This window comes from Pseudophryne corroboree, chromosome 5, assembly GCF_028390025.1.
Source record: "Pseudophryne corroboree isolate aPseCor3 chromosome 5, aPseCor3.hap2, whole genome shotgun sequence".
In the NCBI taxonomy this organism is placed as follows: domain Eukaryota; kingdom Metazoa; phylum Chordata; class Amphibia; order Anura; family Myobatrachidae; genus Pseudophryne; species Pseudophryne corroboree.
In genome coordinates this window covers 654,215,080-654,240,451 of record NC_086448.1, presented here as the reverse complement: position 1 = coordinate 654,240,451, position 25,372 = coordinate 654,215,080, and the positions used below count along the sequence as shown (strand labels likewise).

Here is a 25,372-nt window from a genome sequence, read left to right as displayed (position 1 = left end):
GCAATACATTCAGCACTACAATGTTTACTGGCATCAGTTTCACAGAATGTAGTGCACCGATCTGTACCCTGCTCCTTCCACAATCCATCTCTTAATTGTGCTGGCTGTACACTACTAAATGCAGCACCTCCTTACCTGCACAGTCTCACAGGTGGATGTGTCACTGCCTCGCAGCATACTTACCTTCTGAAATAGTCTGATTTACTGTGAACATTCTGATGGAAATTCATTATTATTATTATTCATTATTGGAATGGACATTACAGGTTGAGTATCCCATATCCAAATATTCCGAAATACGGAATATTCCGAAATACGGACTTTTTTGAGTGAGAGTGAGATAGTGAAACCTTTGTTTTCTGATGGCTCAATGTACACAAACTTTGTTTAATACACAAAGTTATTAAAAATATTGTATTAAATGACCTTCAGGCTGTGTGTATAAGGTGTATATGAAATATAAATGAATTGTGTGAATGTAGATACACTTTGTTTAATGCACAAAGTTATAAAAAATATTAGCTAAAATGACCTTCAGGCTGTGTGTATAAGGTGTATATGAAACATAAGTGCATTCTGTGCTTAGATTTAGGTCCCATCACCATGATATCTCATTATGGTATGCAATTATTCCAAAATACGGAAAAATCCGATATCCAAAATACCTCTGGTCCCAAGCATTTTGGATAAGGGATACTCAACCTGTAATAAGAAAAATGTGCTGTAACTATACACACACAGCACTGCACAGGGGGTGGCTATTCAGACCCACCGGTCCCTGCTCCAGTGGATCTACAGCTGGGTACACACTTGGACGACCAAGCGATCTTGCGACGGACTGATGCGATGTAACAATATATTTTACCCGCAAACACAACCTACGAGGACACGATATATTGATACATACCTAATGTAACTGCACCACATCATATGTCGTATTGTTCCATCTGGTGTGCAGCACATCATATGGGAAGATGCGACCACAAATTAATTGTGTGTACATATTACACAATGATTGTGCAGAGTGGCCAAGCTCATACATTGAGCTGTACTGATATGACAAGGGCAAAATAGGGTGAACACAGAAAACTGTTCCTCTTTTTTTGTTTCTAAACCTTTAGACGCTTGTGCTGTGTTGGATCCACATGTATTAATAAAACCTCTATAAAGCCGGTTGCAAAATACTGTATTTCTGCACATACACTATTCTGAGTCGGAAACATGGCACCATGCACCAGTAGCATATGTGCCAACATATACACTTACACCCATCCAGGTCATAAGCACAATAAAAGCTTAACTTTGTTTTAATAGTACTTTCCATTAGGTTTGATTTAAAAGAAAAAATAAGATTTTAAACCTACTGGTAAATCTATTTCTCCTAGTCCGTAGAGGATGCTGGGGACTCCGTAAGGACCATGGGGTATAGACGGGCTCCGCAGGAGATAGGGCACCTAAAAAGAACTTTGACTATGGGTGTGCACTGGCTCCTCCCTCTATGCCCCTCCTCCAGACCTCAGTTAGAGAACTGTGCCCAGAGGAGATGGACAATACAAGGCAGGATTTAGCAATCCAAGGGCAAGATTCATACCAGCCCACACCAATCATACCATGTAACCTGGAACATACATAACCAGTTAATAGTATGAACAAACGACAGTAACGGTCCAAGACCGATGTCAACTGTAACATAACCCTTATGTAAGCAACTACTATATACAAGTCTTGCAGAGTTTCCGCACTGGGACGGGCGCCCAGCATCCTCTACGGACTAGGAGAAATAGATTTACCGGTAGGTTTCAAATCTTATTTTCTCTTACGTCCTAGAGGATGCTGGGGACTCCATAAGGACCATGGGGCTTATACCAAAGCATCCAATCGGGCGGGAGAGTGTGTATGACTCTGCAGCACCGACTTAGCAAACGCTAGGTCCTCATCAGCCAGGGTATCAAACTTGTAGAATGCAGCAAAAGTGTTTGACCCCGACCAAGTCACCGCTCGGCAAAGTTGTAATGCCGAGACGCCTCGGGCAGCCGCCCAAGAAGAGCCCACCTTCCTAGTGGAATGGGCCTTAACCGAATTTGGTACCGGCAATCCAGCCGTAGAGTGAGCCTGCTGAATATATTACAGATCCAGCGAGCAATAGTCTGCTTCGAAGCAGGAGCGCCAATCTTATTGGCCGCATACAGGACAAACAGAGCCTCTGTTTTCCTAATTCTAGCCGTCCTGGCTACATAAATTTTTAAGGCCCTGACTACGTCCAGGGATCTGGAATCCTCCAGGACACTTGTAGCCACAGGCACCACAATAGGTTGATTCATATGGAACGAAGAAACCACTTTAGGCAAAAATTGCGGACGTGTCCTCAATTCAGCTCGATCCACATGAAAAATCAAGTAGGGGCTCTTGTGTGACAAAGCCGCCAATTCTGACACTCGCCTTGCTGATGCTTAGGCCAACAACATGACCACCTTCCAGGTAAGAAATTTCAACTCAACCTTGTTAAGCGGTTCAAACCAGTGTGATTTTAGGAACTGCAACACCACGTTCAGGTCCCATGGTGCCACTGGAGGCACAAAAGGGGGCTGGATGTGCAGCACTCCCTTTACAAACGTCTGGACTTCTGGAAGAGAAGCCAATTCCTTCTGAAAGAAAATCGAGAGGGCCGAAATCTGTACCTTAACAGAGCCTAATTTCAGGCCCATATCCACTCCAGTCTGTAGGAAGTGGAGAAGATGACCCAGATGAAAATCTTCCGTAGGTGCATTCTTGGTCTCACACCAAGACACATACTTTCGCCAGATACGGTGATAATGTTTTACCGTCACCTCCTTCCTAGCCTTTATTAAAGTAGGGATGACCTCTTCCGGAATCCCCTTTTTCGCTAGGATTCGGCGTTCAACCCCCATGCCGTCAAATGTAACCGCGGTAAGTCTTGAAATACACAGGGCCCCTGTTGCAACAGGTCTTCCCTCAGAGGAAGAGGCCAGGGATCTCCTGTGAGCATCTCTTCTAGATCCGAGTACCAGGCCGTTCGAGGCCAGTCTGGGACAACGAGTATCGTCTGTACTCTTCTTCGTCTTATGATCCTCAACACTTTTGTGATGAGAGGAAGAGGAGGAAACACATAGACCAATTTGAACACCCACGGTGTTACCAGAGCGTATACTGCTACTGCCTGAGGGTCCCGAGACCTGGCGCAATACCTCCGAAGTTTTTTTTGTTGAGGCGTGACGCCATCATGTCTATTTGAGGAGTTCCCCAAAGACGTGTTACGTCTGCAAAGACTTCTTGATGAAGTCCCCACTCTCCTGGATGGAGATCGTGTCTGCTGAGGAAGTCTGCTTCCCAGTTGTCCACTCCCGGAATGAAGACAGCCGACAGAGCGCTTACATGATTTTCCGCCCAGCGAAGGATCCTTGTGGCTTCCGCCATCGCGACTCTGCTTCTTGTCCCGCCTTGGCGGTTCACATGAGCCACTGCTGTGACATTGTCTGATTGAATCAGAACCGGTAGGATTCGAAGAAAACTCTCCGCTTGTCGAAGGCCGTTGTAAATGGCCCTGAGTTCCAACACATTGATGTGTAGACAGGACTCCTGGTCTGACCAAAGACCCTGAAATTTTTTTTTCCCTGTGTGACCGCTCCCCATCCTCGGAGGCTCGCGTCCGTGGTAACCAGGATCCAATCCTGAATTCCGAACCTGCGACTCTCCAGAAGGTGAGCACCTTGCAACCACCACAGGAGGGACAGAGTTATTTTCCGATGTAAGTGCAGATGGGACCCGGACCACTTGTCCAGAAGGTCCCATTGAAAAGTCCTTGCATGGAACCTTCCGAAGGGAATGGCCTCGTAGGCCGCCACCATTTTCCCCAAAACTCGAGTGCATTGGTGAACTGACACCCTTTTCGGTTTTAGCAGGTCTCTGACCATGTTCTGGATGTCTTGGGCTTTCTCTATTGGGAGGAAGACCTTCATTTGTTCCGTATCCAGTATCATACTTAGGAACGGTAGTCGAGTTGTCGGAATCAACTGTGACTTCGGTAGATTTAGAATCCAACCGTGTTGCTGGAGCACTCTCAGAGAGAGCGCCACACTGCTCAGCAATTTCTCCCTTGATCTCGCTTTTATCAGGAGATCGTCCAAGTATGGGATAATTGTGACTCCATGCTTGCGCAGGACCACCATCATTTCCGCCATTATCTTGGTGAAAATCCTCGGGGCCGTGGAGAGTCCAAACGGCAACGTCTGAAATTGGTAATGACAATCCTATACAGCGAATCTCAGGTATTCCTGATGGGGGGCATATATGGGGACATGAAGGTACGTATCCTTTATGTCCAGAGACACCATAAACTCCCCCTCCTCCATGTTGGCTATTATCGCTCTGAGTGATTCCATTTTGAATTTGAATCTTTTTATGTACAGGTTTAGGGATTTCAGATTCAAAATAGGTCTGACCGAACCGTCCGGTTTCGGGACCACAAATAGGGTTGAGTAGTAACCTCTTCCCTGCTGGTGCAGGGGAACCTTGATTATCACTTGCTGTATACACAGCGTTTGAATTGCATCTAACACTATATCCCTTTCCGAAGTGGAAGCTGGTAGGGTCGATTTGAAAAATCGGCGCGGGGGCACCTCCTCGAATTCCAATTTGTAACCCTGGGAAACTATTTCCAACACCCAGGGATTCAGGTGCGAACTGACCCAGCCCTGACTGAAAAGTCGAAGACGTGCCCCCATCGGTGCGGACTCCCTCAGTGGAGCCCCAGCGTCATGCTGTGGGTTTTGGAGCAGCCGGGGAGGACTTTTGTTCCTGGGCACCTGCCGAAGCAGGTGCTCTCTTGCCTCTGCCCTTACCTCTGGTGAGGAAAGAGGATCCCCGACCTCTTTTGGACTTGTGCGACCGAAAGGACTGCATCTGATAGGGTGTTACTTTCTTTTGCTTTTGGGGAATATATGGTAAAAAATTTGATTTACCTGCTGTAGCTGTGGAAACCAGGTCCGTCAGCCCATCCCCAAACAATACATCACCCTTATAGGGTAGTACTTCCATATGTTTTTTGGAATCCGCATCACCCGTCCATTGGCGAGTCCATAAGGATCTTCTCGCTGAGATAGACATGGCATTGGCCCTAGAAGCTAGCAATCCAATGTCCCTTTGAGCATCCCTCATAAATAAGACTGCGTCTTTAATATGGGCTAGAGTTAGGAATATAGTATCCTTATCCATATTATCAAATTGATCTGTCAGCTCATCTGTCCAAGCTGCAATTGCGCTACACACCCATGCCGACGCAATTGTCGGTCTTAGCACAGCACCCGTATGAGAATAAATACACTTTAAGGTTGTTTCTTGCCTGCGATCTGCAGGGTCCTTAAGGGCTGCTGTGTCAGGAGACGGTAGCGCCACTTTCTTGGACAAGCGCGTCAGGGCCTTGTCCACAGTGGGGGGTGATTCCCAAATCTCCCTGTCCTGCTTAGGGAAGGGTTATGCCATATAAATTCTTTTGGGGATCTGCGGTCTCTTATCCGGAGTCTCCCAAGCTTTTCCAAAGAAATCATTCAATTCATGAGATGTGGGAAAGTTAATAATCTGTTTCTTTTCCTTAAACATGTGTACCCTTGTGTCGGGGACTGAGGGTTCATCCACAATATGCAACACATCCCTTATTGCCATAATCATACACTGAATGGTTTTAGTCACCCTAGGGTGCAATTTTACTTCGTCATAGTCGACACTGGAATCAGAATCCGTGTCGGTAGTAGTGTCTTGTGTTAAGGGACGCTTTTGAGACCCCGACGGGCCCTGTGAGTCGGTCCAATCCGAGGATTGACCCCCTGATGTCCCCCCTAAATCAGCCTTATCAAGCCTTTTATGTAAAGATGCCACACTTGCATTCAACATATGCCACATGTCCATCCAATCTGGAGTCGGCACAACCGACGGGGACACACCACTCATTTGCTCCACCTCCTCCTTGGAGAATCCTTCCGCCTCAGACATGTCGACACACACGTACCGACACCCCACACACACAGGTATTAACCTATAAGGGGACAAAACCCCAACCAGGCCCTAAGGAGAGACAGAGAGGGAGTATGCCAGCACACACCAGCGCTTAAAAACACTGGAAAATATATGTCCAGATAGCGCTTTTCTATATATAATATGCCAATTCCCACTCACTGCGTCGCTAATGTGCCCCCCTCCTCTTTTTTCCAACCTGTGAAGTTCAGCAGGGAAGAGACCAGGGAGCCAGCGTTTTCCTCATGCAGCTTCTGTGGAGAAAATGGCGCTGGTTAGTGCTGAGGATCAAGCCCCACCCACCCGACGGCGGGCTTCGGTCCCAGTGATTTTTCAATAAAAATAGCGGGGGATCATTGATTTACTGCCTCCGCAGCCTAATCAATGTGTATTTGCCCAAATGTGAGGTTTATTGCTGCCCAGGGCGCCCCCCCTGCGCCCTGCACCCTTCAGTGCTGCTCTGTGTGTGTGTGACTGGGAGCAATGGACTTACCTCATGAAGATCTGATGTCTTCTGCCGCCTAAGATGTCTTCTGCCTTCTCTATCCGGCTTCTATCTTCGGCATCTGTGAGGAGGACGGCGGCGCGGCTCCGGGACGAACCCCAGGTGAGACCTGTGTTCCGACTCCCTCTGGAGCTAATGGTTTCCAGTAGCCTTAGAAGCAGTGCCCAACTTGACAAGCCAGCTCTGCTTCTCTCTCCTCGGTCCCACGATGCAGGGAGCCTGTTGCCAACAGGACTACCTGAAAATAAAAAACCTAACAAAATTCTTCTTTAACAGAAAACTCTGGAGAGCTCTCTGCAGTGCACCCATTCTCCTCTGGGCACAAGATCTAACGGAGGTCTGGAGGAGGGGCATAGAGGGAGGAGCCAGTGCACACTCATAGTCAAAGTTCTTTTTAGGTGCCCTATCTCCTGCGGAGCCCGTCTATACCCCATGGTCCTTACGGAGTCCCCAGCATCCTCTAGGACGTAAGAGAAAATCCCTGTATAATACAGCAGGTAAAATCATCTTTCCCATGTATGAATGCAAAAAAATGAAGTCACAAATATGCTAATAAAACTGTAATATACGCAGGAAAGAAAGCACCTATCAGCTGCAAGCGTGACTCAGCCAATCAGAAGCGGCTAGCTTGAGCTGATGACATTACAGTATCATTTGCACCTGCCCCCAGGAACCCACAAGTAATATGGCTGATGATAGGCCCAGCGCAGCATGAGACACTAAGTGTGTGTCCGGATGTAAAGGTGCTGATTAAACAGGCCAATATACCACTGAACCAAGGAAACCAAATCCAATGTTCTTAACTGGTTTGTGTTTTATTAATCATATGCTCTCTTATAGATACCTTAGGGTCACTTCTCCCTTCTCAGCTCAGTTTTTATAGACAAATCGCATCTTATAATGAATCTGGTGACTTAATAACAGACAGACAAGAGTTACAATTTGCCCCCAAGGTGATTAGTTGGTGAGATTGGCATTTTTTTCATTACATATACCTTTTTTTATTAAATATGTAAAAAGATAAAACGCAAGTTATTCACATATTCATAGACAAAAAACCTACTCTATCATGCGACAAGTTGTGTGTATGGGAAAATGAGTGATACATCTGAATAAGACTCTTTCCATCTACTCAGGACTTCATTACCTGTCTATTTATATTTAACAATACATATGTTTACATTCCTTTCAGTTTACATTTCATATATACCTTTTATGATGTGCTACCCAGTAAAATAAAAACTATAGCAGAAGGGAATACTGAAATAAAGTATACAAAAACATAGCTAAAACATAAAATATACAGCAGTACAATCCATAGAAGACTGTCTCACTTAATTGTCAGTTCCTAAGCCAATTTTCCATTCTCTTGGCAGTTTTGGATTATTGGCATACAGTAACTTTCACATTGCATGCTTATTAAAAGTGCACCTTCATGCAGTGGTGGCAGTCATTTTGTGGGATGGCCCAGTATGTAGGCTATTCATTCACCCGGACCATTGATATCATGGAGGCAGAGTCCTCATTTGTTCTCAGTGAGTTGACAAGTTACATTCTCATGACTAGTGTCTTATCTAACAAAATGGCAGCCAGCCTGCAGAGAACAGATGCACTTCAAGAATGGAAAAACTATTGTCCATTACGTGGTAGCCATCAATGCCTTTGATACGCCAGTCGAACGTATGACAGATATTAGAGGTAGTATATGCATTATAAGGGTCATGTTGTTTGCTATTCCATTAATACTGCATTCAGATAACTATAGTGCATTACTATTGCTCTCTAAGCATAGTTCATTTTATGATATTGCTGTTGATATATTGTATTACTGCATTATACTATGTGCTTAGGGATTCAGTCACATGACCACTGGCATCCTGCCCTTCAGGATGCTAAATACATCCTGTGCTTAGGTAGGTGGCAATTAAGTGAGAATAGGCATTTCTGGAGGGGTCACCTTGCTGCGGTTTGGCGCTTCGTATGTGTAGAAGTGAAGAGTTTAATCTGTTTAGTCTGAGCTCGTTGTAATGATGAACTGGGTAAAATCCAGGCGAGTGCTGAAAGCAGTCACAAACCAGTAGATTTCATTCGTTCCTGTGTGGAACAGATAAACAATGAGCACACAGGTCTATACAAGATGAATGTGCAGCTTAACCCAATAGAAAACATCTTCCTAACATTAACCGCAATCTGGGTGGCTGCTTATTATTCCAACAATAACAAAACAAAAGATGCAGTAAACACTTAGAAAAATATTAATATAATTTTTTGTCCAAATAATAACAAAAAAATAGAAGCTGTCTGTACTGGGAAGTGTTGTATATTTTAGGGGTGTAAATATATATGCAATCCTTGAACACCAGGATTTCCTTGCACAGGACAGAACTATCCTGATGCTTTGGAAGACCTAGGAAACAAATTGATTATTTGAATGAGTCAATAAATGTTCTTTTCTGCATTGTAAAGGGATGCCGAGATACGTAAATGGTGAGGAGTACAAAATTCTCCTCTGGGGTAGCGCACGGAGGTCTGCTATATGCGTGCTAGCCGGGCGACTTACTCTTCATATATTAGCTTCAATTTGAGAAAACCAGTAACACCCCCCCTAAAAGATGTCAACACTTCTGCTTTCCAGCTAAATGCTCTGCTTAAACTTATACAATACCATAGGACATGTACGTTTCGTATTTAACATAGCACTTTTACATTCGTGATAAGTGATAGTGATGTTTCCTATGACATGGATATAGAAATATTGGAAAATATTACAATTAGAAGCAAGCAGTTTGGAAAACAAGGAGACAGCTCAATTACAAATAAATAAAAAAATATGGGAAAAGATTTGAAATCAATCTGAAACAGTCAAGTGGTACAAGTTGCTGCCACGTCGCCCCACGCCTTCTCCATTTTGCTTGGGCGCAGATACAACTTCTGTAAACACTCCTTGGGAAAGTAACTGGTACAGAATGCAGTGGTTTGCTGGCGCTCACTATAGTACATTACATGGTAAGGGTGTGCCGAGAGTGACTGGACACTCATTGCTCTCCTGAAAGAAAGTTCCACGTGAAATGACAACAGTGAGGAGGGTGGAAGGGGAGGGTCAGTACTCGTCCTGCTGCTCTGGATCCTCCTGAACGTGGTCATGCTCATTGCCGTCATGATGGTCTGTGTGGCCCTCCTGGAATAAAGTAAAACAATGACCGTTACTATTTACTTGTATAGTAACAAACTAAGATGGCACAGGGCCTGATTCAGATAGGGACGCTGTAGCGTCTGTGCTAAAATATGCTACTGCCACGCGTATTCAGATATTACATAGAATGATCAATTAATGGTGTTGACTGACTACTAGAGATACTTTTATTTGGACAGTGCTCTAATTGTATAAATGGGAAACCTGCGATAACTGTATACAGATGTATCCTCTTACATCCTTGCTGCAGTCATGCTAATCAGTCCTTCAAATCACTCCTTGACGTGGCGGGACTCTGCACAGATGGTCTTTTTTTGTGATGTTTTTCTGCGACAATGCATCTTAAACGCATTGTGATGCAATAGCACACACAAGTAGCTTCTGCTGATTAAAATGATATGCAGTACGCCTATATTCTGTGTGTAACTGCGGCTCTACCTGCATCCGAAATGCCACCTTCAGGAAAACACTGCATAGCATTTTGTATGCAGATACAGCCGCATTCACACACAGAGTATAGGCATGCTGCATATCATTTTAATCAGCAGTAACTGCTTGTGCGTCCTATTGCATTACATTAAAATTGCAAAAATGATGCTCTGCACTACCGAGTCACATGGCACTCACACATTGTGTGTAATGCACTTATAACACAAAGAGCAAATATTGCATTGATTATTGCAATAGTCTCCTAACTGGACTTCCCAGAACGAGACTCTCACCACTACAATCCATTCTGAATGCAGCTGCGAGGCTAATCTTCCTCGCTAGACGTTCATTGTCTGCAGATCCACTCTGTCAAAACCTCCATTGGTTACCTGTACTCTACAGCATTCAATATAAAATACTTTTACTCACACACAAGGCCATTAACCAAACTACACCAACGTACATCACTTCGCTTATCTCAAAATATCTCCCATTGCTGTATGACCTTATCATACAGCCCACCAAGAACCTTTGCAATCTGGTGGACAACTATGCAATAGATAGCCCCTATCCTTGTGTATTAATGCCTATTTCCCTATAGATTGTAAGCTTGTGAGCAGGGCCTTCCTACCTCTATGACTGTTTGTTTTTACCCAGTTTTGTTATATCATTGTTATTTCCAATTGTAAAGCGCAACAGAATTTGCTGCGCTATATAAGAAACTGTTAATAAATAAATAAATATGAAATAATGCACTTATAGCACACAGAGCAAAGATGTAAGAGGACACATCTGTACCTGAAGGGGGAGTGTTTGTGCATTACAGGACGTCACATATCTATAACATATGTCACTGCTATGACATCTCTATAAGTCATTGTATGCAGCACTGCACAAAAGCTTTGTTGGAAATTAATTTCCAGTCTTTGGAGGGAACTCTATATAAGTAGAGGAAGCAGAGAGTGGAGGTGAATGGCCCTTAAACTGTTGGTAAATAAACTTCATATTCTAGACACTTTAACAGTTTATAACCTGTAATAAAATGCTGTCCTGTTTACCAGTTAAGTTCCACACAGGAGCGGTATGTTTAAAAGAATAGAGTTCATTTAGCAACAAGGACAATTTAAATCCACCTTACATAACCCCCTACAGTCTATTTTTGGACTTTGGAAACATGAAAAAAAAGTGACTGCTCGGCCTTCGCTGCCATCACCTGACACAGGCATTGCAGTAGTCATAGCGTCTTGTCTGCATAGCTCTGTCTATACCGGATACAGGCATTGCAGTAGTCATAGCGTCTTGTCTGCATAGCTCTGTCTAAACCGGCATTACCTGATACAGGCATTGCAGTAGTCATAGCGTCTTGTCTGTACCAGCGTTACCTGACACAGGCATTGCAGTAATCATAGCGTCTTGTCTGCATAGCTTTGTCTGTACCGGCATTACCTGACACAGGCATTGCAGTAGTCATACGCATCTTGCCTGCATAGCTCTGTCTGTACCGGCATTACCTGATACAGGCATTGCAGTAGTCATAGTGTCTTGACTGCATAGCTCTGTCTGTACCGGCATTACCTGACACAGGCATTGCAGAAGTCATACGCATCTTGCCTGCATAGCTCTGTCTGTACCGGCATTACCTGATACAGGCATTGCAGTAGTCATACGCATCTTGCCTGCATAGCTCTGTCTGTACCGGCATTATCTGACACAGGCATTGCAGTAGTCATAGCGTCTTGTCTGCATAGCTCTGTCTGTACCGGCATTACCTGACACAGGCATTGCAGTCGTCATAGCGTCTTGTCTGTATAGCTCTGTCTGTACCGGCATTACCTGATACAGGCATTGCAGTAGTCATACGCATCTTGCCTGCATAGCTCTGTCTGTACCGGCATTACCTGACACAGGCATTGCAGTAATCATAGCGTCTTGTCTGCATAGCTCTGTCTGTACCGGCATTACCTGACACAGGCATTGCAGTAGTCATACGCATCTTGCCTGCATAGCTCTGTCTGTACCGGCATTACCTAACACAGGCATTGCAGTAATCATAGCGTCTTGTCTGCATAGCTCTGTCTGTACCGGCAATACCTGACACAGGCATTGCAGTAGTCATAGCGTCTTGTCTGCATAGCTCTGTCTGTACCGGCATTATCTGACACAGGCATTGCATTAATCATAGCATCTTGTCTGCATAGCTCTGTCTGTACCGGCATTACCTGACACAGGCATTGCAGTAGTCATAGCGTCTTGTCTGCATAGCTCTGTCTGTACCGGCATTACCTGACACAGGCATTGCAGTAGTCATAGCGTCTTGTCTGCATAACTCTGTCTGTACCGGCATTACCTGACACAGGCATTGCAGTAATCATAGCGTCTTGTCTGCATAGCTCTGTCTGTACCGGCATTACCTGATACAGGCATTGCAGTAGTCATAGCGTCTTGTCTGCATAGCTCTGTCTGTACCGGCATTACCTGACACAGGCATTGCAGTAGTCACACGCATCTTGCCTGCATAGCTCTGTCTGTACCGGCATTACCTGATACAGGCATTGCAGTAGTCACACGCATCTTGCCTGCATAGCTCTGTCTGTACCGGCATTACCTGACACAGGCATTGCAGTAGTCACACGCATCTTGCCTGCATAGCTCTGTCTGTACCGGCATTACCTGACACATGCATTGCAGTAGTCATAGCATCTTGTCTGCATAGCTCTGTCTGTACCGGCATTACCTGACACAGGCATTGCAGTAATCATAGCGTCTTGTCTGCATAGCTCTGTCTGTACCGGCATTACCTGATACAGGCATTGCAGTAGTCATAGCGTCTTGTCTGCATAGCTCTGTCTGTACCGGCATTACCTGACAGGCATTGCAGTAGTCATACGCATCTTGCCTGCATAGCTCTGTCTTTACCGGCATTACCCGACACAGGCATTGCAGTAGTCATAGCGTCTTGTCTGCATAGCTCTGTCTGTACCGGCATTACCTGACACAGGCATTGCAGTAGTCATACGCATCTTGCCTGCATAGCTCTGTCTTTACCGGCATTACCCGACACAGGCATTGCAGTAGTCATAGCATCTTGCCTGCATAGCTCTGTCTGTACCGGCATTACCCGACACAGGCATTGCAGTAGTCATAGCATCTTGCCTGCATAGCTCTGTCTGTACCGGCATTACCCGACACAGGCATTGCAGTAGTCATAGCATCTTGCCTGCATAGCTCTGTCTGTACCGGCATTACCCGACACAGGCATTGCAGTAGTCATGCCTGTTCCGGCATTTTTTCTCTAAGACACTGGTTGAGAGGGCAGAGGTTCATGGAAAATGAGGACATTCTGCGAGTTATTGTGTTATTTGCCAGCCTTGTCTTATGCATTGTTATGTTCACAACTACATAACATATATAGCAAAGCCGCTGTCACAATGTACTGTATAGTATATGGTAAGTATAGCAACTTTACCCTGTAAAATGACACTTTTGGCTAAATATTCCTTGTGCATCAAAAATAACTACAGGAGACTTTAAAGTAAATGATGTAAATGTATTGGGAGATGTCAGCAATGTAGCTGAAAGTCAGCATCAGTAGGGACGCTACAGTAAGTAGTATGTGATCACATACTCAGCAGGACCTCACAAGGTGATATGCCCTAAATGGGTAGTCACTGTATCTTTCCGTCTATATGGAGTTTTATAGCAGATATGCTAGCGACATCTAGTGACAGCAGGAGGTGATGCTGTACCTGTAACAGGTCTGGGAACAGCAGAATAATAAACTGAAAAAGTCATAAAAGCTTATTTTTAGTCCTGGTCTAAATGACATTTACTGTACTTAGGATTTACACTCCTGCATCAGAAGTATGGGATACAAAGGATGTGACTGGATTGTAGTTTGCACACTGGTAATTAGTATGGACTCTTGTCAATATAATTATTAGGAACAGTGTGTTATATTTCATCATAATGGGACGTTACACGCAGCATAGTTTATACCAAATCTACAACTGTTGATTATGGGAAAGTAGGTAACAAGGACTATGTAAGATATATGGAGGCGGGGGGAGAATAGCTGCATGCTGCTCTTACTCCACAATGGATAGAGAATGCCGAGCAACTAAAGGTGGTCCTCACACCACGAGCCAGGAGGGAGCACAGTATATGATGCTGCCTGAAGCCACGCTGCTTACTGCAGCCAAGACACAACGCATCCAACATGGCTGCACCTTAATGTCAGTGGTTAGCAGAACAGTATAACCGGGCTGATTTCCAGCTGCAGACTCTGCATTATCCTCTCACCTAAGAGGAGCCTCAACACTCAAATACATGTGGCTTCTTTACTTGTTTTCACTAAAACACTTTAAGAATGTCATCTTTTGAGAGGATATGGAGGAAGGGATGTGGGGGAGCTGGAATTGCAATCAGATGGTGTATGGAATTATATGGGTTTCATTATTGCATTGTCCTTCTAATTTGCAGCATCAGTATAATGACTCCATAGCAAAGCAAACAATCTGGCTGCCTCCTTCCATATAACACAATGTTAAAAGAGAACAATAAAATTTACCATGCAGAATGAAATAAGAACGTATTAAAAAAATAAAGTGTACATGAATTTTATTTATACACAGTCTATTATGTATTAGGTAGAAATGATTATTGTTATAAAACTATTTATGACTAACTGTACACTACTAACTACATGACTATTCTCCTCTGTGTTATATGTTCTGGTCTCTCTGATGCTCCGAAACAAAGCCGTAACAGAGAAGTTCTCATTTCCAGATGATCCATGTGGCCCCTGACTGGGTATGCTGCCCCCAAGGATATACTTCTTTATCTATTCAGATCTGGCGTCAGAAACCCTGAAAGGGGTTCATTGGCCACGAGAACATGGAGATTAGAAGGATTCTGTAGCTGCAGCAATCTCCCCCCCAGCAGCAAATGACTTGTTTCCAGGACTGACATTATCCCAGTAATACAGAGGCTCTGGCATCAGACAGGACTCACATTCCACAGGGAACAGACTATTTTTCTTTTTACATTTCAATTGTGCTCATTTATTTCACGCTTCTAATGCTGTTTATTGCGTCGTGTGATTCAAAAGAAGTGAACTCTAGTGAATGTTCCTTATTTATCTGCTTTCACATTTTAGACTTTTGACTGCATTACTGGAATTTAACGGATTATATTCTTTTGTCTCAGGTAAATTTCCCACCACGTTTCTATATTCTTCCCATGCTTCCGTGAGTTTCACTGGTAGGTGAACTGGTTCCTAGTGTGCATGAACTGTAAGTGTATGTGTGGTAGGAAATAAAGATTTTAAGTTCAACAGGGGCAGGTACTGATGCAAATGGCCACATATTCTCCGTAAAGTGCTGAGGAATATGTTTTCACTGTATATCTGTTAAGTAAAAATATAAAGTTGCCACAACTACAGTTACAGTGGGATCAGTATGTAATCCTGGCAGCCGGGATCCAGACTGTCAGTATACCGACAGCAGGATTCCGGCCACCAGTATGCCGGCAGCGTGGCGTGCGCTAGCAAGCCCCTTGCGGGCTCGGTGCCCTCGCCACAATGCGCGCACGACAGGATTTATTCTCCCTCTATGGGTGTTGTGGACGCCCATAGAGGAAGAAAAGCCTGTGGCGGCGGGACTCCAGCAGTGGGATTTCATCAGTAGTTGGGATTCCAGTGTCGGCATTGTGACATCTGGGATCCCGACTAGCGGTATGGTAACCGCTTCCCATTACAATCGATGTATCTATAAAAAGGTTTTCATTGGTTTATCATTACTGCAGACGGTTCAAAAAGTGGTAATATGTGGAATATGTTTAGGAGACTGCCAGTGGATTAGAGGAACACTTTCACCTGCACCCCCGCAAGAAATTATACAGGATTTGCTAAAAGCAGTGATATGTTGTTATAATTTAGTCCTACCACTGGTAGGGGAACCCTCTTTTTCGCTGTATATATATATATATATATATATATATATAAAATAAGATTTTAAACCTACCGATAAATCTATTTCTCCTAGTCCATAGAGGATGCTGGGGACTCCGTAAGGACCATGGGGTATAGACGGGCTCCGCAGGAGACATGGGCACCTAAAAGAACTTTTCCTATGGGTGTGCACTGGCTCCTCCCTCTATGCCCCTCCTCCAGACCTCAGTTAGAGAACTGTGCCCAGAGGAGATGGACAATACGAGGGCAGGATTTTATAAATCCAAGGGCAAGATTCCTACCAGCCCACACCAATCATACCATGTAACCCGGAACATACATAACCAGTTAACAGTATGAACAAACAACAGTAGCGGTCCAAGACCGATTCCAACTGTAACATAACCCTTATGTAAACAACAACTTTATACAAGTCTTGCAGAGTTTCCGCACTGGGACGGGCGCCCAGCATCCTCTACGGACTAGGAGAAATAGATTTATCGGTAGGTTTAAAATCTTATTTTCTCTTACGTCCTAGAGGATGCTGGGGACTCCGTAAGGACCATGGGGTTTATACCAAAGCTCCCAATCGGGTGGGAGAGTGCGTATGACTCTGCAGCACCGACTGAGCAAATGCTAGGTCCTCATCAGACAGGGTATCAAACTTGTAGAATGTAGCAAAAGTGTTTGACCCTGACCAAGTTGCTGCTCGGCAAAGCTGTAATGCCGAGACGCCCTGGGGCAGCCGCCCAAGAAGAGCCCACCTTCCTAGTGGAATGGGCCTTAACCGAATGCGGTAACGGCAATCCAGCCGTAGAATGAGCCTGCTGAATCGTGTTACAGATCCAGCAAGCAATAGTCTGCTTCGAAGCAGGCGCGCTAATCTTGTTGGCAGCATACAGGACAAACAGAGCCTCTGTTTTCCTAATTCTAGCCGTCCTGGCTACATAAATCCTCAAGGCCCTGACTACATCCAGGGACCTGGAATCCTCCAAGTCACTCGTAGCCACAGGCACCACAATGGGTTGGTTCAAATGGAATGAAGAAACCACCGTAGGCAAACATTGAGGGCGTGTCCTCAATTCCGCTCTATCAACATGAAAAATCAAGTAGGGGCTCTTGTGAGACAAGGCCGCCAATTCTGACACTCGCCTTGCAGATGCTAAGGCCAACAACATGACCACCTTCCAGGTAAGAAATTTCAACTCAACCTTGTTAAGTGGTTCTAACCAGTGTGATTTTAGGAACTGCAACACCACGTTCAGGTCCCATGGTGCCACTGGAGGCACAAAAGGAGGCTGGATGTGTAGCACTACCTTTACAAAAGTCTGGACTTCTGGAAGAGAAGCCAATTCCTTCTGAAAGAATATAGAGAGGGCCGAAATCTGTCCCTTTACAGAGCCTAATTTCAGGCCCATATCCACTCCTGTCTGTAGGAAGTGGAGAAAACGACCCAAATGAAAATCTTCCGTAGGGGCGTTCTTGGTTTCACACCAAGACACATATTTTCGCCAGATACGGTGATAATGTTTTACCGTCACCTCCTTTCTAGCCTTTATTAGAGTAGGGATGACCTCCTCTGGAATCCCCTCCTCAGCTAGGATCTGGCGTTCAACCGCCATGCCTCAAACGTTACCGCGGTAAGTCTTGGAACACGCAAGGACCCTGCTGCAACAGGTCCTCCCTTAGAGGAAGAGGCCAGGGATCTCCTGTGAGCATCTCCTGAAGATCTGAGTACCAGGCCCTTCGAGGCCAGTCTGGAACAATGAGTATTGTCTGTACTCTTTTTCGCCTTATGATCCTCAACACCTTTGTGATGAGAGGAAGAGGAGGAAGAGGAGGAAACACGTACACCGATTGGAACACCCATGGCGTTACCAGGGCGTCTACTGCTACTGCCTGAGGGTCCCGGGACCTGGCACAACACCTCCGAAGCTTCTTGTTGAGGCGTGACGCCATTATGTCTATTTGAGGAACTCCCCAAAGACCCGTTATCACTGCAAAGACTTCTTGATGAAGTCCCCACTCTCCTGGAAGTCTGCTTCCCAGTTGTCCACTCCCTGAATGAAGACAGCTGACAGAGCGCTTACGTGATTTTCCGCCCAGCGAAGAATCCTGGTTGCTTCCGCCATCGCGGCTCTGCTTCTTGTCCCGCCTTGGCGGTTCACATGAGCCACTGCTGTGACATTGTCTGATTGAATCAGAACCGGTAGGTTGCGAAGAAGACTCTCCGCTTGTCGAAGGCCGTTGTATATGGCTCATAGCTCCAACACGTTGATGTGTAGACAGGATTCCTGGTCTGACCACAGTCCCTGAAAATTTCTTCCTTGGGTGACTGCTCCCCATCCTCGGAGGCTCTCGTCCGTGGTTACCAGGATCCAGTCCTGAATTCCGAACCTGCGACCCTCCAGAAGGTGAGCACTTTGCAGCCACCATAGAACACCTGGTCCCGGGGTACAGTGTTATTTTCCGATGTAAATGTAGATGGGACCCGGACCATTTGTCCAGAAGGTCCCATTGAAACGTCCTTGCATGGAACCTGCCGAAGGGGATGGCCTCGTAGGCCGCCACCATTTTCCCCAGAACACGAGTGCATTGATGAACGGACACTCTTTTTGGCTTTAGCAGGTCTCTGACCATGTTCTGGATGTCCTGGGCTTTTTCCAACGGGAGAAAAACCTTCTTTTGTTCCGTATCCAGTATCATACCTAGGAACGTTAGTCGAGTTGTCGGAATCAACTGTGACTTCGGTAGATTTAGAATCCAACCGTGTTGCTGGAGCACTCTCAGAGAGAGTGTCACATTGCTCAGCAACTGCTCTCTTGATCTCGCCTTTATCAGGAGATCGTCCAAGTATGGGATAATTGTGACTCCATGCTTGCGCAGGACCACCATCATTTCCGCCATTATCTTGGTGAAAATCCTTGGGGCCGTGGAAAGCCCAAACGGCAACGTCTGAAATTGGTAATGACAATCCTGTACAGCGAATCTCAGGTACTCCTGATGGGAAGGATATATGGGGACATGACGGTAAGCATCCTTTATGTCCAGTGATACCATAAACTCCCCCTCCCCCATGCTGGCTATTATCGCCCTGAGCGATTCCATCTTGAATTAGAATCTTTTCATGTATAGGTTTAGGGATTTTAGATTCAAAAGAGGTCTGACCGAACCATCCGGTTTCGGGACCACAAAGAGGGTTGAATTGTACCCTCTTCCCTGTTGGTGCAAGGGAACCCTGATAATTACTTGCTGTTGACACAGCGTTTGAATTGCAGCTAGCACTACATCCCTGTCTGGGGTAGAAGCTGGTAAGGCCGACTTGAAAAATCGGCGTGGGGGCACCTCTTCGACTTCCAGTTTGTAGCCTTGGGAAACTATTTCCAACGCCCAAGGATTCAGGTCTGAGCTGACCCAGACCTGGCTGAAGAGTCGAAGACGAGCCCCCACCGGTGCGGACTCCCGCAGGGGAGCCCCAGCGTCATGCAGTGGGTTTTGTAGAAGCCGGGGAGGACTTCTGTTCCTGGGCACCAGCCGAAGCACGTGTTCTTTTCCCTCTACCCTTACTTCTGGCAAGGAAGGAGGATCCCCGACCTCTTCTGGACTTTTGTGACCGAAAGTACTGCATCTGATATGTTGGAGTTTTCTTCTGCTGTTGGGGAATAAACGGTAAAAAGTTAGATTTACCTGGGGTAGCTGTGGAAACCAGGTCCGCCAGCCCATTCCCAAACAACACGTCTCCCCTATAGGGTAGAACCTCCATATGCTTTTTCGAATCCGCATCACCCTTCCACTGGCGGGTCCATAAGGATCTTCTCGCTGAAATAGCCATGGCATTGGCTCTAGAAGCCAGTAATCCAATGTCCCTTTGAGTGTCTCTCATATACAAGACTGCGTCTTTGATATGGGCTAGAATTAACAAAACAGTATCTCTATCCATGGTATCAAGGTCAGCCGACAGGTTATCTGTCCAGGCTGAAATTGCGCTACATACCCATGCCGACGCAATTGTCGGTCTTAGCAAAAGCTCCAGTATGTGAATAAATAGACTTTAAAGTAGTCTATTGCCTGCGATCCGCAGGATCCTTGAGGGCCGCTGTGTCTGGAGACGGTAGCGCCACTTTCTTTGACAGGCGCGTTAAAGCCTTGTCCAATGTACCCTGTCCTGTGTAGGGAAGGGGTATGCCATATTAATTCTTTTGGGAATCTGCGGTCTCTTATCCGGAGTCTCCCAAGCTTTTTCAAAAAACTCATTAAGTTCATGAGATGAGGGAAAGTTTATTACGGTATCTGTTTCTTTCCCTTAAACATGTGTACCCTCGTGTCAGGAACAGAGGGGTTCATCAGCAATATGCAACACATCTCTTATTGCTATAATCATACACTGAATGCTCTTTGTCACCTTAGGGTGCAATTTAGCTTCATCATAGTCGACACTGGAATCAGAGTCCGTGTCAGTAGTTGTGTCCACAATTTTTGCCAAGGGACGCTTTTGAGACCCCGACGGGCCCTGTGAGTCGGTCCAATCCGAGGATTGACCCCCTGACGCCTCCCCGAATTCAGCCTTATCTAGCCTCTTATGTAAAGATGTCACACTTGCATTCAACATATGCCACATGTCCATCCATTCCTGAGTCGGCACTACCGACGGGGACACACCACTCATCTGATCTACCTCCTCCTTGGAGAAGCCTTCCGCTTCAGATATGTCGACATGCACGTACCGACACCCCACACACACAGGGATATACCTATAATGGGCCAAAACCCCAATAAGGCCCTTAGGAGAGACAGAGAGAGAGTTGCCAGCACACACCCAGCGCCCAAATGACACTGGAAAAACCAGATAGCGCTTTTATATGATATATATATATATATCCAATTTCCCACTCACTGCGCGCCAATGTGCCCCCCCTTTCTTTTTTCCAACCTCTGAAGCGTTCAGCAGGGGAGAGTCCGGGGAGCCAGCGTTTCTCATGTAGCTCTGTGGAGAAAATGGCGCTGGTTAGTGCTGAGGGATCAAGCTCCGCCCCCCAGCAGCGGGCTTCGGTCCCTCTTCAATTTTCACAAAAATGGCGGGGAATCATCTATTTGCTGCCTCCGCAGCCTAATAGCACCTTATTGCCCAAAAACGAGGTTTATTGCTGCCCAGGGCGCCCCCCCCTGCGCCCTGCACCCATCAGTGCTGTCTGTGTTGTGTATGGGAGCAATGGCGCGCAGCTTACCTCATGAAGATCTGAAGTCTTCTGCCGCCTGAGATGTCTTCTTGTTTCTCATACTCACCCGGCTTCTATCTTCCGGCATCTGCGAGGAGGACGGCGGCGCGGCTCCGGGACGAACCCCAGGGTGAGACCTGTGTTCCGACTCCCTCTGGAGCTAATGGTGTCCAGTAGCCTAAGAAGCAGAGCCTATCAGTTAAGTAGGTCTGCTTCTCTCCCCTCAGTCCCACGATGCAGGGAGCCTGTTGCAACAGGACTCCCTGAAAATAAAAAACCTAACAAAATTATTTTTCCACAGAAAACTCAGGAGAGCTCTCTGCAGTGTACCCTTCTCCTCTGGGCACAGAATCTAACTGAGGTCTGGAGGAGGGGCATAGAGGGAGGAGCCAGTGCACACCCATAGGAAAAGTTCTTTTAGGTGCCCATGTCTCCTGCGGAGCCCGTCCATACCCCATGGTCCTTACGGAGTCCCCAGCATCCTCTAGGACGTAAGAGAAATACATATGTATATATATATATATATATATACACATACACACATATATATATACAGTATATAGTATTTCTCATTCAGTTATTTGCCTGGTATAACTGCAACAAAATTATGTTACTGAAAGAGCTTATGTGTAAAAGGTCCTGCCTCCTCACATCCCGCCCACATGTCCTGCAGGTTGCCCTGAGTACATTCTGAAATGACAAATGCAGATCATTTTTAAGTCGTACTCTGGATGGCTGATCCTAAGGGCTGTTTTACACACACCGGTTTTCACTGGATGGCAAAAAGCCGGACAAACTCCGGCAGGGTCTTTCACACACAACAGCTATGAGCCGTGTTTAATGCTGTGCGCATGCGTAGCAGTATGGCCGGCTTGAAAAAAAACGTTGTGTGTGAAAGTTTCTATTCACACACACGGTTCACTGCTTACAAGGACGGCACGGCCACGGCCCGACAGCCGGACCTTTCAGTGAATATTTCCGCCTGCAAGCCGGCAGCCGGGCCTGGGCCGTGTCGTGTGAACCGACACATTACTCTTCAAGTGTCTCTGCGGGGCGGCCACGGCAAAAAGCCGGCCGGTATTTTGCCGGGCGGCGCTACCCGGCCAGTGTGAAACAGACCTATCTTAATCATTAGAATCTAGCCGGGACTCTTATATGAAACAATGTTAAAAAGAAAACATTTCTATGTACACAGCAATAGCAGCTAATTTAATGTTTAGAGACGTCATTTGTAAGTTTTGGTCTCTTTTAGATTCTCAACATAGCTGCACACTTTAGCTGCAATATTATTACGTTATCCTTTTTTTTATTCCACACCAACTGCAGTGATTAGTTCTACACCTACCCAGTGTGAATTCTAATATTATTATCAACAAGATCATTCAGTCCTGATTGTATGATGCTTCTGTGTTTATTGTGTTTTCTTTTATGTAATTTATACAGCTTTCAGACATCTGACCCGGGAATGTGTCGTGTCTAGCAAGCCGGAACATTCCCAGGTCTCCGCTCCATGACCCTGGCCGGTTCCAGGTCGTTCACAGTCACACATACAGATTTCCCGGGATGATGTGTATTCACGTGCTAAAATCCAGGATTTCCATGTATGTGTGAAAGGGGTAATATATCGATTTAAATTTGGCTATATTTATACATTGCGGTACACTACTAATCACTGGACTAGAGGTACTGATAACGATTAAGTGTTACTATCCTATTACAAGTTTTGATAAATATTGTTTAAAATAATTAATGTTTCTTATGGGTTTGCGTCATTTGACAGGGAACACTGAGGTCACAGTTACAACAACCTCAACTGTTTCCACCCCTACCTGCATAGCTTCCACTAGGCTGCTTCACTACCAGGGAAAAAGCTATGTTAATGGTGCAAGAACATAACCCTGTAGTAATTTGACTAATAGGAAATGATAGCATGCCAGTCAGAAACTCACCTGTTCATCTGTAGCATACAAGACGTCCATTAGCCGTTGGACAAGGTCATCGCCTTCTTGTCCGTGTTCCTGGCAGAGTAGTTCAATTTCCCTCAGCTTTCCAAAGTAGAAGTCTCTTTCCTTCTCCACTCCTTCAAGGGCAAGTTTTAATGAATGTACCTATCAGTAAATGTACAATGAAAATGCTAAAATCGGTTTTGCTTTGAAGACACTGCAAAGAAAATGTACAAAAAGCCTCCAGCACTGGTAAGATATTCCAGTGACTATGAGATGGAAAGACTGACACATTACATACAGTACATCAATCAATCAATCAATCAATCAATCAAATGCATCATCACAAGTTCTAAAAGCTGCAAACAGGTGAATGGAGGAGCGCAAGGCGGCCGAGGGGGGAGCGTAAGGCGGCAGAGGGGAGAGCGTAAGCCAGCCGAGGTGCTGTTGTCAAATAAGAATGTAAATGCCCTGAGGAAGAGAAAGTTAGTCTGGAAATGTGTTGGCCTGCTCCTGTGCTATTCTGGACCTTGGACCTACTGGTGGAATCCCGTTTACCTGTTTCTGGAAACACATGGGAGCTTATGCAGGGTATTTCCGGAGATACACTGCAGATCATCACCTGCAGCTCCTACACCTCCAGTTGGGTATGAACCACAGCCTTCTGTTTACATCTTTACACACATACGTTTGCGCCATATATTTGAGCTTTTATGTGTGTATCAACTTATTTATGAATTTGTACCTGTTTTCATCAAAATGTTTTTATTTATTACACATTTAAATATATAATTGTTTTAATAGTTATCTACCTCAGTATACATATCCCTAGCAGTGTATATACTGTATGGTTCACACTGGGTAGCGCCAGTTTCAACACTACTTCACACAAAAACAATGTTTCCTGTTGCTAGTCTCAACAAGAGGACTGAGTTACCTGCTCATTCAGATGTACAACTTGTGTTTCCAAATCCTTATCACTTTTTACTGATGAACTGGGCGCTGCTTTTTTTGCAGATGATGGACGAGATGATGTGGAGCCTGGTTTTGCAATTGGACTTGATTTTGCAGCACCTGGAAAAAGAAAAAACAACATTATTAGAGCAATGTATCACATACTGTACAGTAACACTAAAAGCAATAACTAGAACGCCATACATGGCAAACACATAGTATAAAGAAGCCATTTTCCCAGCACATCAAAGACACAGTCCTGCCGTTTGCAATTTCTGCTGCCACACAAGTCCTGGTTGCGATACGGTTTACATACTAATTTCAAGCCACAATGGGATTCCGCGTATCGGTACCACAACACACAATCTTATGTGCAGGATTTAATATAAGAAGCCTGTTAGTGGTAACTGCACTACAACAATGACACATCCACTGAGCACTCGCACCCCAGGAAAGGGTATTGTGGGCTTGTGGATGACATCAGCTGTGGCTGGTGGACAGTTACATGCATACAGGAACTGTTTTAATGTAAGAGTATATCATGAGCTGTTGTTAATAAGCGGTTACATTTATTTTATACTTTGTAATGAAGGGCCTTGGGACTGGTTTCTTTGGTGGAAGGATTTTCCTGTTATTCAGTGATCATGGTTTGTTGAGAAAACCGTAATGTGGAATAGAGGCACTTGCACTGAAGTTTTATTTTTTAGAGAGTTTCAAAAGACAGATGTAAGCTTCAGATAAGCTATATCAAGAATAATTGGTATACACCTCATATTTACTTGATTTCTGTAAATCAAAAAGTCCTCCAATTTACTACACTATAAGATCCATAGAGAGAGAGAGATATAGCACGTAAAGTTATCTCTGACCAATAATGATGATGTCAGGGTGAGCAATGTTAGTCTTGTTAGTATACAGTGTCAGTGCACAGTGTAACTGTTCTCAGGTCACTGATGTCTGTGTGTTCCCATACTGAAACTGTGGAGATGAGCATTTCTCATACATTACATTAAACAGAACTCCTCTTCAGCAGAGTTGCATGATGAGCACATTCTTATGCCCTTTTCATGTGTTCAGCAGAATTACATGTAACGGAGTGTGCGCCTTTCATGTACTGTAATGCGCAGGAGCCCATTTACTGAATGAAGCCCTGCACAG

General features: G+C 45.2%; 1 protein-coding gene across 3 annotated transcripts in view; it reads right to left on the bottom strand.

The window, feature by feature from the left end:
• Positions 1 to 7,326: 7,326 nt before the first annotated feature.
• MAPRE2 (microtubule associated protein RP/EB family member 2) overlaps positions 7,327 to 25,372 on the bottom strand; it is a 495,635-nt gene continuing 477,589 nt past the window's right edge. For all 3 annotated transcript variants that reach the window (XM_063923682.1, XM_063923681.1, XM_063923683.1), the window contains 3 exons: positions 24,198 to 24,334; positions 23,267 to 23,425; positions 7,327 to 9,710 (listed from right to left, as the gene is read on the bottom strand). In XM_063923682.1, the coding sequence (XP_063779752.1) occupies positions 9,633 to 9,710; positions 23,267 to 23,425; positions 24,198 to 24,334 (374 nt within the window). In that variant the 3' untranslated portion in view covers positions 7,327 to 9,632. The remainder of the gene's footprint in view (positions 9,711 to 23,266; positions 23,426 to 24,197; positions 24,335 to 25,372) is intronic.